The 13,746-nt window shown below is 41.6% G+C and overlaps 1 protein-coding gene across 5 annotated transcripts in view; it reads right to left on the bottom strand.

The window, feature by feature from the left end:
- The window catches only part of SEC24C (SEC24 homolog C, COPII coat complex component), a 37,310-nt gene that overhangs the window by 12,209 nt on the left and 11,355 nt on the right, over window positions 1-13,746 (bottom strand). For 4 of the 5 annotated variants that reach the window (XM_068547843.1, XM_068547842.1, XM_068547844.1 and 1 more), the window contains 2 exons: window positions 12,225-12,424; window positions 9,420-9,555 (listed from right to left, as the gene is read on the bottom strand). In XM_068547843.1, the coding sequence (XP_068403944.1) occupies window positions 9,420-9,555; window positions 12,225-12,396 (308 nt within the window). In that variant the 5' untranslated portion in view covers window positions 12,397-12,424. Of the gene's footprint in view, window positions 1-9,419; window positions 9,556-12,224; window positions 12,425-12,520; window positions 12,658-13,746 lie in introns of those variants that run through there. The other variant, XM_068547845.1, reaches the window with a different exon arrangement.

Below are 13,746 nucleotides of genomic sequence, written 5' to 3'. Positions count from 1 at the left end.
CAGGACATAAGCCAGGTAGACTTCTAGCTGGGTCTCTCTAGCAAAGCCTCGTTACTTGGACAGCTGTCTTGGATACTCCCATGGTATCAGATGGCATATTAATATATAAATTCAAAATCATTCCAATATCATTGTATACCAACTAGCAATTGCAACAGTGTTTTACAGTAATGTTACTGCAGAAATCTATAACATAGATTATTATACATAACAAGCTCCTTCTGGGATTTCAAGAATGAATCAAATTCTTCACAACGGTAGCCTGTTACACTGAAATTCTGATTTATCCTTCCTGCTTATTTTGTCTCTACTAAATAACTAGAACTTTATTATGTTTGGTCAGCTTCTACTAGTTCTGCAGTTTCACACTTTTCATTTGTTCATTCAACTAGTATTTTCTGGGCAATATGCTAGTGAAACTTACCTCCCTAAGCTCTTTGTTGGGCTTTGCATTTTTTGTCTTCCATAGCAACAAACATACTGTTAGCCCCATGGCAGATGCTCATAAATCCTTGTCAGAATAATTATATTCCATGGTACTACTCTATTAACATGGATAATACTCTCCACTACCCAGTGGTATTCTATCACATACCATAGTAACAATAAACCAACACCTTATCTGTACATAGCTTTATAATTTACAAAGCATCTCTAAGTGCTTTATTTAATTTAATTCTCACAGCAAATTAATGAGGGAAACAGAGCAGACAGAAAACTAAGACACTAAGGGTATAAGTAGCAGACTATTCTAGAACTAGAACCCAGACCCAATTCTTAGTCCAATGTATCAATACTTTACTTTTTAATTGTGAAATATAACATAAATAGAAAAAAATACATAAAACATACACGTACTGCTGAATAATACAAAAACCCATGTAACCAAAAAGCAAGTCAACAAATAGAATACACCAAAGGCCCTGTGTGCCTCTCCTCCATCACAGCCCTCTCCTTTCTCCCAAAGATAACTACTTTCCCAACTTCTTGATAATTGTTCCCTTGTCTTTAAAACAATATAATTCAGCTATGTCAGGTTTTTAAACTTTTGTAAACAGAATCACATTGTACGTACTCTGAACTTACTTTGCTTCTTTTGTTCAGCCATATGTTTATGAATTCATCTATGCTGTTGCATTTAGCATTCTCTTTCATCACTAAATGCTATTCCACTAAATAAATATGCCATGATTTACTTAAGCATTTTACTACAGATGGATATTGGGGGTTTTCCAATTTTGGGATATTATCAATAATGTTGCTATGTTCAATCATATATTCAACTTGTTTATACATACATGAGTTTTTTCTAAGGCATATAGCTATGAGTGAAATTACTGGTTTATATGATATGCATATCTTTAATTTTAACAGGTAATTCCAAGTTATTTTCCCATAGTAGTTGTACTAATTTGCATCTGACCACCAGTGGATGAGAGTTCCTGATACTCCATATGCTCAGCAATATTTAGTACTGTCAGACTTTTTTTTTTTTTTTTAATTATTATTTTATTTATTTATTTTTGGCTGTGTTGGGTCTTCGTTGCCGTGCGTGGGCTTTCCCTAGTTGCGGCGAGCGGGGGCCACTCTTTGTTGCGGTGCGCAGGCTTCTCATTGCGGTGGCCTCCCTTGTTGAGGAGCACGGGCTTTAGGCGCGCGGGCTTCAGTAGTCGTGGCCTGCGGTCTCTAGAGCACAGGCTCAGTAGCTGTGGCGCACGGGCTCAGTTGCTCCGCGGCATGTGGGATCTTCCCAGACGAGGGATCGAACCCGTGTCCCCTGTGTTGGCAGGCGGATTCTTAACCACTGCGCCACCAGGGAAGCCCCCAGACTTTTTAATTTTGCCAATCTGATGGATACACAGGAGTATCTTGTTGTGTGTTTTTTTAAATAAATTGATTAATTTATTTATTTATTCATTTTTGGCTGTGTTGGGTCTTCGTTGCTGCGCGCGGGCTTTCTCTAGTTGCAGAAAGCGGGGACTACTCTTCGTTGTGGTGCGCGGGCTTCCCATTGCGGTGGCTTCTCTTGTTGCAGAGCACTGGCTCTAGGCGCAGGCTTCAGTAGTTGTGGCGCACAGGCTTAGTTGCTCCGCAGCATGTGGGATCTTCCTAGACCAGGGCTCAAACCCGTGTCCCCTGCATTGGCAGGTGGATTCTTAACCACTGTGCCACCAGGGAAGTCCCTTGTTGTGGTTTTTAATTTTTACTTTTTTCTTTACTCAAGAGGTTGAACAGCTTTTTAATACGTTCTTTGGCCATTAGTATCCCTTATTTCATAAAATACCTATTCTGGTTTTTGCCCATTATTTTTTTCAACTGAATTGACTTTTTCTTATTGATTAGTAGCAGTTCTTTACATACTCTGGATACTACTTTATGTTTATACCTACTTTATATGTAAATATCTTTTTCCATTCCGGAACTTGTCTTCCAATGTACTTTCTGTTTAATGTCTCTCTCTTTGATCATTCCCATCAGCACAAAAACATACAAACATCTCAAAAAATAACCAACTATTAGTGGAAACAACCCAAATGTCCATCAACAGATAAAGAAAATGTAGTATTATATGTATACGAGATACTGTAATAAAAAGAATGAAGTACTGATACATGGTACAACATAAATGAACACTGAAAACATTATGCTAAGTGAAAGAAGTCTGTTACAAAATATCATATAGTATATGATTCCACTAATATGAAAGTCCAGAATAGGGAAATCTATAGAGACAGAAAGTAGATTAGTGGTTGCTTAACATTGGGGGAGTGAGGAATTTAAGGAAAACCTAAATAGGGATAGCTACTTAGATAAAGGATACGGTGTTTCTTCTTGAGGTGATGAAAATGTTCTAAAACTGACTATAGTCATGGTTGCACATCTCCGTGAATATACTGAAAACTATTAAATTGGTACACTTTAAATGGGTGAATTGCATGGTATGTGAATTATATCTCAATGAAGTTGTTTAAAAAATCCAATCAAATAAAATTGCTCTAAAACCTCACATCCCCCTCAAGCTCTTGCTCTTCTTTTAGCCAAACATTAGAAAAGAATTGGTCTATACGCTGTCTCTTTTTTCTTTTGGTCACGCCACACAGCTTGTGGAATCTTAGTTCCTGGACCTGGGATTGAACCCGTGTGCCCTGCAATGGAAGTGCAGAGTCCAACTACTGGACTGCCAGGGAATTCCCTATCTCTACTTCTTTAATTACTATTCCTCTCTCTCTTTAAAGATCTTTCTTTCTAGGTTCATTTTCCTTTTTTTCCTTAGTAAATCCCTTAGTAGTTTTCTCAACCAAGGCCTATACATGGTAACCTCTCAGTCTTTGTCTGCAAATGTCTTTACTCGCCCTCTCTCTTCGCTAGGTACGTAATTCTACGTTGACAGTTACAGTCCCTCAATCAAGGTACTAGTCTACTAACTGCTCTCCTCTAATAGTCCCTGTTTCCTCTAATCGATATTTTTTTCCTCTGAGAAACCCTAACGGCCTGGATTGAGGGAGAGTGGTTGTTTAGCATTTGCTTCTGGAAGGTACTCCAATCATACTGCTGCCCAAGATCAAAATTTTTTTTAAGTTTTAAGATATAGTTTTCATACCATTAAATTCACTCCTTTTAAGTGTGTACAATTCAACGGTCTTTAGTAAATTTACAGAGTTGTGCAACCATCACCAGAATCCAACTTTAGAACATTTTCACCACCCCAAAAAGACAGGTTCATTTGCAGTCCCAAGACCTTTTCTTTTTTCCCCCACTTAGCCACAGCCAGCCTGGGAGAAACAGGACTCCTTATTATTTCCCTCAGCCAGTGTGCAGATTTTTTTTTTCTGGTCTACCTGTTCACTGAAGGTGTAGCCTAGGTCCAGACTTCATAAACAAGGTCTCAGTTCTAAACCTCAGCTCAGAAATGCCCAAGGTACCGGCTTAAACTTAAGCCCACAGGTTCTCAAGATGATAATTTCCACCCTCTCCACAGGCAGCCACAGTGTCAACTTACCACTCTGATTTTCAGTTCCCACCTGGTCTCTGGCACTTGAGGATTTCACTTTCTTTCTTTTAAGCTTGATTATGTATTTGAAAAAAAAGAATTGTTTCTATTTCCTCTCCCCTTTCTAGATGTTTGTGGCAGAAGGGTTTTAGGTTACATTAATCTACTTACCAGCTGAAATTCTTTCACCTGCCTTCGTATCTCCACTGAAACTACATCTGTCAATGATGTCGAACCTTGCCAAACCCAACAGTCAATTCTTCGTCTACATCTCACCCGTCAGCAGCAAATGACACAGCTGATTATTCTCTTTACTTCCTAAAATACTTTCTTCACCTAGTTTCAGGATGCTACTCTGCCAGGCTAATCTCCTACCTCACTACTGCTCTTTCTCAGTGTGTTTGTTTGTTTGTTTGATTGATTTGGCTGTGCCAGGTCTTTAGTTGTGGCATGTGGGATCTTTAGTTGCAGCATGCAGGCTCTTAGTTCCCTGACCAGGGATCGAACCCAGGCTCCTGCATTGGGAGCACGGAGTCTTAACTGCTGGACCACCAGGGAAGTCCCTCGTTGTGTTTTGATAGCTCCTCTTCTGACTGTCTTTTTTTTTTTTTTAATAAATTTATTTATTCATTTATTTCTTTTTGGCTACGTTGGGTCTTCGTTGCTGTACGCGGGCAAGCAGGGGCTACTCTTCATGGCAGGCTTCTCATTGCGGTGGCTTCTCTTTGTTGCAGAGCACGGACTCTAGGTGCACGTGCTTCAGTAGTTGCAGCACCTGGGCTCAGTAGTTGTGGCTTGGGGGTTCTAGAGCGCAGGCTCAGTAGTTGTGGCACACGGGCTTAGATGCTCTGTGGCATGTGGGATCTTCTGGGACCAGGGCTTGAACCTGTGTCCCCTGCATTGGCAGGCAGATTCTTAACCACTGCACCACCAGGGAAGTCCCTCTGACTGCCTTTTATATGTTGGTAAGCTCCAAGACTCAGTCCTCAACTCTACTATTTACTCTCAGTGCTCACTTTCTAAGTGATTTCATTTAGTCCCATGGCTTTAAATAATGTCTCTATACTGAAGACTCCCAAATTTGTATCTCCAGTCCTGACATCATTCCTTAGCTGCAGATCCATATACAACTGCCTACTCAGCATCTCTACTTGGTAGCTAGTAGCTTTCTTAAACCTATAATGTACAAAATAAAACCCTTCATTTCACCCCCCAAATCTGCTCCTTCTCAAATATTCTTCATCCCAGTAAATAGCACTATTTACCTAATTGCTTAAGTCAACAGGTTAAAAGACATCCAGAATTCCTCTGTCTCTCTTAACTCACATCTAATCCTACAGACTCTACCTTCAAAATATATCCCAAATCTGACTGCTTCTTACCACCTCTACCACTACCATCCTAAACCAAGCCAAGATCATCCCTTACCTGAACTACCGGCAATAACCTCCTCATAGGATTCCCTACTTCTACTCTTGAATTCAGCAAAGTGACCTCTTTTTTAAAATAAATATATTTGTTTCAATTATTAGAGAATGGGGAGAGCGCGAGCAAAATTTTTAAAAAGTAATGTTTTTACTAATCACATTTGTGATAGTATTAGCATTGTTATACTGAGATTGTTGTGTATAATAACGGATAAAATAAATGAGAAATTGTGGCATATTCCAATATTCAAATTCCATCATCCCCACAGTCTTGAGAATCAAGACTCCTGGTGTGGAAGAAAAGAGATACAGATATAATGAAGAGGTTAAGTAAAGGTTCTGTAGTCTTGAATTTGAACTGAAAGTACGTATTTAAACTAATGAGGTACTGTAACTTTAATATATGTAGATATGTATTTCTTAGCTATGGCCACTGAAGAGGCCTAGGAAGTGACCAATCAGGCAGCAATGAACATTCCTAGTGCCCAGGTTATAGTCACAAAATAACATTTCTCACCAACAAAATAAAGGATTTCTGGGAAAAATGGCTAATTCCTGGTCTAGAATATAAATGTACAAGATAAGCCTGAAACATCTCATTAGACCCTAAAGATTACCAGGGTCATGTCAAAAGGACTCAGGAGTCAACTTGAAGAGGCTCGCATTGGTCAAAGACAGGACACTTTACACTCCAATAATGATGATAATTGCAGTGAATTGAAACCCATCAAATACGTTTAAAACTATAAATTCATAATGATATTAAAAATAAGAGTTGGTCAGGGGCTTCCCTGGTGGCGCAGTGGTTGAGAATCTGCCTGCCAATGCAGGGGACACGGGTTCGAGCCCTGGGCTGGGAAGATCCCACATGCCGCGGAGCAACTACGCCCGTGAGCCACAATCACTGAGCCTGCGCGTCTGGAGCCTGTGCTCCGCAACAAGAGAGGCCGCGATAGTGAGAGGCCCGTGCACCACGATGAAGAGTGGCCCCCGCTTGCCGCAACTAGAGAAAGCCCTCGCACAGAAACGAAGACCCAACGCAGCCAAAAGTAAAAATAAATAAATTAAAAAAAAAAAGTCCCTACAAGATTTAAAAAAAAAAAAAAAAGAGTTGGTCACCTTGTAGATAACAGAGAACCAATTCATTTCCCTATAAACTAGGAAATAGAGGTAAAGAATCAAGCATTTATTCTACATGAATTGCACAACCAGTAAACAAATAACAGATGACAAGAACTGTCTAAAATGGTATTCAAACAAATAAATGAGGAAAACAAAAGAATTAGAGTATCACCATTTTGTAAACCCAGTGAATTAATATACATATGCATCAACAACTGCTAACATCACAAAAAGAGAGACAGCAAGATACTATGTGCCAGGCTTCCCTGGTGGCACGGTGGTTAAGAATCCGCATGCCAACGCAGGGGACATGGGTTAGAGCCCTGGTCCGGGAAGATCCCACATGCCGCAGAGCAACTAAGCCTGTGCGCCAAAACAACTGAACCTGCGCTCTAGAGCCCATGAGCCACAACTACTGAAGCCCGCGCACTGCAACAAAGAGCAGCCCCCGCTCACCGCAACTAGAGAAGGCCCGTGCACAGCAATGAAGACCCAATGCAGCCAAAAATAAATAAATTAAATAAATAAATAATTTATTTTTTAAAAAAAGATATTATGTGCCTTCAAAGTCTTGCTCCACACTATCCACACGGATCAAATCTGGATCCAGTCTCTGGATTCAGCTGCCAATTTGCAGGAAATACAAAGGAAAAAGGAAAATACTGAACTGCAACATGAATATGCAACCCAGATAATCCAGGCTGTGGGAAACTCTTCAGGTCAATTAGCTTGGAGTCCTCAACAGATAAATAGTAAGAAAAAGAAAGAGATAAAAAGGGAACCTATAGACTTAAAAGACACATCAAGTTGTTTTTTCTTAATAGGTAAAACTAAACTGTGGTGTCTAGGGATGTACCTTTGGATGTAAACTATTTTCAAAAACACAAGAAAGTGGCTACTATAAAAGTTAGGATAGGGAATTCCCTGGTGGTCCAGTGGTTAGGGCTCCGTGCTTCCACTGCAGGGGGCATGGGTTCGAATCCTGGCTGGGGAACTAGGATCCCACATGGCCAAAAAAAAAGTTAGGATAATGGTTACTTATGGGGGTAGGGAGAGAGTGATGATTGAATTGGAACACATGGAAGGGGTTTTAGGGGTGTGTGGCAGAGTTCTATTTCTTGATCTGGGTTGTAACCACTTTATGAAGGTATGTAAGCCATACCTTTGTTTTGTATGGTTTTTGTGTATGTGTTTTACATTACAATGAAAAGATCCATCACATAAATGAACGAACAAATAAATGGCGAACATGTTACTCTCCAGCTTAAAACTCTCCAATGGCTTCCCACTGCAACTAAAATCAAATTTAAACTTCTAACTATGGCTTAGAAAGCACTACATGATATGGCTCCTGCCTATGTGCCTACTTTATCTCCTCCACTCTCCACTCTGCTCTAGACACACTGGCATTCTTGCTCTTCTTCACATCAACCAAATTAATTTCTCTACCAGGGCCCTTGCACCATTGTTCCGTCTATCTAAGACACTCATCCCCCAGATCTCTGGGTACCTCCCTTCATCATTTCACTGTGGTTTCAAACATCACTTCAGAGAGGCTTTCCTTGACCAATGTATTTAAAACAGCTCCCTACCTCCTCACCACTCATTCTCAATATCCTTATTCTGTTTTATTTCTTATTTACATTTGACTACTTGTTATCTTCTGTGTACTCCATGAGACTATAAGCTCACGAGGGCAGAGACTTGATCTGTTTGATAATGCTTTATCTCCAACCTCTAGAACAACATCTGACACATAGTAGTACAAAATAAATATTTTTAAGTGGATGAATGAAGTAATGAATTCCCTATACTGCTTCTCAAAGTTTTCCAACACAGAGGGTTAGGGAGAGTTTCCTAGGCTCTTTCTCCGGGCTTACGTTGAATATTAAAAATGTATATTCTGGACACCTAATAAAAATGTCAGTAAGTGACTCTTGCACTACCACGTACCCTACGCGTAGTTATACTTTATTCTTTGTTTACCAAAAAACAAACAGCATTCCAACAGAGATGACTGCCCTCCTTTAATGGACTTCCATGCAAAGACAAGGGTTTATTGAGTCATGCACCACCAAAGTTTTCATCATTTATGTAGTTTTCCTTTGAGTATCTTTCCTTTCATAACTGGTCACATCCAAACTTAACCAGTAAGTCCTACTAAGTGCCTGATGTAAAGGAAAAGGGGAAGTCAGAAGAGACATAAATAATCCTGAGGTTCTTTTTTCCTGTTTTTCCCGTAGGGTAAGCTCAGAAGGACCATAACAATTATTAAAGATATGTCTAGTCAAGGAAAAAACCCAAGTTCACAAAAATAGAAAGAATATGAAAAAAACCCAGGTACTTAGATGGGTCAATAATCCACAGGGTGGACATTAGCAGTACCTGTAACCTGCAAAAATGAGAACAAAATACAAAAAGATGAAGGGAAGAGGAAAAGGGATGTAAGAGAAAAGCAAAGAAAAAAAAAAAGAAAAGAAAAGTAAATAGGCCCTCACACATTCCTAATTTTTCCAGTCTCATCAGACCAATTTTAGGTTGAGCCAAATACGTACCTCTGAATGGACTTGAGGACACGGCGAGGGGGAAGGGTAAGCTGGGATGAAGTGAGAGAGTGGCATGGACTTATATATATTACCAAATGTAAAATAGATAGCTAGTGGGAAGCAGCCACATAGCACAGGGAGATCAGCTCGGTGCTTTGTGACCACCTAGAGGGGAGGAATAGGGAGGGTGGGAGGGAGACGCAAGAGGGAGGAGATATGGGGATATATGTATATGTATAGCTGGTTCACTTTGTTATAAAGCAGAAACTAACACACCACTGTAAAGCAATTATACTCCAATAAAGATGTTTTAAAAAAAAAACAAATACGTACCTCTGCATCTGAACAGTGGAGCTTGGCCCATTCTGTACATCTCCTTGTCCAAACTGGCCATATGCAGTCTGGCCACAAGGGCCCTGTGCTGTCGAGGCTGGAGGTGCCCCTGAAGAAGGTGGGGCTCTTGAAACACCTGAGGGTAAAGAAGAGAAACTAGGCAATTGGGAAATAACTGTCTCCTCCACTCTGAGCAAGGAATGCAAAGCAAGGATCAATAAGCTCAGACCTTTACTGCAATATCACAAGCATAATACCATAGCTTGGCAATGAAAAGGACACCATCAACATGCAACTCCAGCTACAGGAGATTCTGAACATGGATGCCCAGCCAGAGAGCCTCTACACTCCTAGACAGGTATACTACAGGTGAAGCTGTAGCCAGAGCCACAAAAATGTAGGGCCTTCCTAGGATCACCATACACTCTCACTCAATCCAGGACAGTCTAACGTTCTTACCCTAGACAAAACGTCAACTCTCTTAAGGAAAAGATCCGGGGCTTCCCTGGTGGCACAGTGGTTAAGAATCCGCCTGCCAATGCAGGGGACATGGGTTCAAGCCCTGATCCAGGATTATCCCACATGCCGTGGAGCAACTAAGCCCGTGAGCCACAACTACTGAGCCTGCGCTCTAGAGCCCTCGAGCCACAACTACTGAAGCCCGTGCTCTGCAACAAAAGAAGCCACCGCAATGAGAAGCCCGCGCACTCCAATGAAGAGTAGCCCCCGCTCACCGCAACTAGAGAAAGCCCGAGCGCAGCAACAAAGACCCAACACGGCCAAAAATAAATTAATTAACTAATTTTTTTTAAAAAAGGAAAGGATCCCACTCCAGAACTCAGAAACTTAGAGCATACGTGAGAAAGGTGGCACAGAAGGTGACCAAGTAACATTCTAAACTAGGTTGTAAAGAAAGGCACCTCTGAGGAAGACTATTCGGGACATCCCTGTTGGTCCAGTGGGTAAGACTCTGCGCTCCCAATGCAGGGGGCCCGGGTTTGATCCCTGTTCGGGGAACTAGATCCCACATGCATGCCGCAACTAAGAGTCCGCATGCCACAACTAAACATGCCACAATGAAGATCCTGCATGCCGCAACTAAGACACGGCACAGCCAAAATAAATAAATAAATGTTAGGGACACTATTCTGCCAACCACTTCTTCATATATTCTACTCATCCTACCCATCTTCTTTTCAGCCATTTCTAAGTGTTGGCACTCCCAATAGCACATGGCTCAGGAAAGTATTCCCACAGGTTGGAGAATTTGTTTCTGCCCAATTGTTCAGTCAGGACAGGTCACCTGCCCGCCGATTACTGCTGTCACTATGTCTTCACAAAAGCTGTACTCCATCCTTTCTGCTCATCAGAGCTGCCATCAAAGCTACTTCTACTACCCCCAACCATCCTTCCTGCATGAGATGCAGGAAGAAAGCAATTAGTTACTTGGCATATCACTTTGGAAATATTGCTGACCCCTGTTCAAACTATTGTTTTTTTGTTTTTCTTTTGCTCTGCCCTCAGTAGAGATTAGACACTATAGAACCTGCCTACAGGAATATGATTAATCTGAACCTGCTCACTAGCCATCATAGAACCAGATATGTTTTCCTCTCAATAACAGAGCTTCCTCTTGGGGCAATGCCAAACTCCACCTTGATAAGCCAGGACTTGACAGATCAGAGGTGGACTCTGTCCAGCCAAAGTCCCAACCCAGAGTAAGGCTCTCCAAAGCCCTGAGACCTAATCTCACCACTTCGCAATTCTTTTCTCCAAAGTCATAATTAAAATGGTCATAACTTCAATCATTTCCCAAATCTTACCTATGCCTCCTTGGTGCCTTCTTTCTCCCATATCCCTTTATGGAATTTACTGTCTTAAAAAGCATAAAGCATTTGGTATACCTAAGTCCTTAGCTAGCCTAACCAAAGATCAAATGTCAACCATTTTCTAAAAAACCCCTATGAATAATATAATCTGTAGATTACCAGCTGCTCTTCATGAAAAAGTAACGTAAAAGCCAAACACTGATCCTAAGGCAGCACCAGATTGGTTTCCTCTTATTTCCCTGATATTAGACAACATCTAAGAAGCCAAAGAAACTCAAACAAAGGAAAAGGAATGATATCAGCAGAAAGATATGAGAGGCACCAAAAATCAGGCACACAAACATCACACTTTTCATCCAAGAACTAGTTCCCCAAGTCCCAGAGTCATTTATAGATAGAACTATGAGTCCGATGAGAGGCATTATCAATATACATGAGAAACAAGTGATTTCAGTGGGACTTTAGGTCAACAGAAATAATTAATCCTGGTCACAGGCTCTGGACGAGCTGTGACCACAACCCTTCCATCCAGCTGTGAACAATGCAGCCAGCTGAGGCTGCACAGGGTGACACCCACAGGAAGTGAACTGCCATTGAACCTGGAAGATGTGCTCCCACTAGATGTCTTAAGGCAGAGACACAGTCACCTTATAAAAAAACAGGGAAAGGTGGGAATTCCCTGGCAGTCCAGTGGTTAGGACTCGGCACTTTCACTGCTGTGGGCCTGGGTTCGATCCCTGGTCAGGGAGTTAAGATCCTGCAAGCTACGTGATGCAGCCAAAAGGGAAAAAAACAAAACAAAAAACAAAAAAAGGGAAGGGCAGACTGCCCACAGGACTCTCAGTGACCAAGAGCCAGATTCATGTTCCTCAATCCCAGTCACCACAACCCTTTAGGCAGCTTAGGTAGGGCAATACAACCCAACCTGAAGACTACTAATTCCCCTCCTTAGCTCAAAGGAAGCTTGGAAACATACCTGGGGGAGGGGTTTGCTGATAGCCTGGTACTGGGCCATTGTAGGCTCCATAGGAAGTGGGGGCGGTTGTGGACCCCGGTTGCCCACCATAGCTGGATTGATGATGCCCTAGGTAGGCAGGCTGGGGCTGCCCAAACGGCGGCACAGGTGGAGCTGACTGGTTAAGGTTCATTATGAGAGCATCCCCGACTTGGTCTCACCTATTAGATGAGAGAGAAGAGAGAAATTAGTCAAAATCAGTGTTTTAAAGAGAGAGCACTATTCACAGTAGGAAGTAGAAATAGAAAAGGACTGACCTTATCAGGCAGCGATCAGCCTAATCATTCTCACACTACTACAGGATCTTTGTAATTTTCTTCCCCAGACAGCAGACAGACTGCCTCCTCAAAGTAAGGATTTTGTTACTCTGAACCCTATGCCTTGTCACTGCCAAGAGGGTATAAATTTCAACCTCAGATAGGCCCACTGGAATGGAGCAGCAGCCTCCATCCCCCAGTGGTATGATTTCTAGTGTCTAGTCATACAAGAAGTCCTGCCACTGATGAACTATTGTGATATTACAGGTAAATGAAACAATGCTCCCACTTGCCATTCATTCACTCTAGCATCCATTCATTCCACAAAACGGAATACCCTCTAGTGTGCTAGTCATTTTTAATCACTCAGACTACACGTCTAAGACAGATTAGCTAAATTCCCTCCCCCTCAAAAGACAAATTTTAGAGTAACCGGTTAGAAAAATGACGTTCTTTGGCTAAACTGCAGTAAATCAAGTGCTACTCCATCCCCAGTCTTCCCACCAAAAGAGTGCATGGACTTTAGAACTGAAGCATTAAAATCACTAAATGTAAAGGACAGCTGAAAACTCTAGCAAGGTATCAGATTAGAACTGAGTGCAGGCCTGGCACAAAAACTTCTCACAATAACCTAGGGGAACAGTTCAAAGATCAGTGGCAAAGTTAGATTTCATGGGAAAAGATCATTCACTTTATCCTTCAAGCAGAGGGGACTATAAGTATTCCAAATCCCAATGCACTTCTCCAACTCTCCTGTTTCTGCTCTTATATGCTTGTAATGAATCTAGGCCACCACCAAAATTATTACAATCTTGCCCAGCAACAAAGGAATAAATTGGAGAGCCTTTCCAAGGTCCTTCCAAGAACAGGACTATCTGATCACATCTACTCTTCATAGCCTGATCATTCCAACTATCCTATAGACAGAAGGGACCCAGGAAGCATAAGAGCTCACAGCTACTGCAATGGAACAATGGGTCTCTCCCCTTTGCTAGGTAGGGCCATCTTGACTACAGAAAAGCTGAGCTGCTCTTGGACTAGAACTCTTTAAATTCAAAGCCATCTCAGGAGCTGTTCTTCCAAATCCTAAACCTCGCACAGGTCACTACATTAAACTTGACAGATGTCCTCCTCTTATTTTCCTAAAGTCAGTGTGGGGGTGGGGATGGTAGGAAAGGAGCTTCTTCTCGAGGAAATAATCCCCTCAAACACACCCAAGAGTTTGG

Source organism: Eschrichtius robustus, chromosome 7, assembly GCF_028021215.1.
Source record: "Eschrichtius robustus isolate mEscRob2 chromosome 7, mEscRob2.pri, whole genome shotgun sequence".
In the NCBI taxonomy this organism is placed as follows: Eukaryota; Metazoa; Chordata; class Mammalia; order Artiodactyla; family Eschrichtiidae; genus Eschrichtius; species Eschrichtius robustus.
The sequence above is the reverse complement of the archived record's forward strand: the minus strand, read 5'-3'. Positions and strand labels throughout refer to the sequence as shown.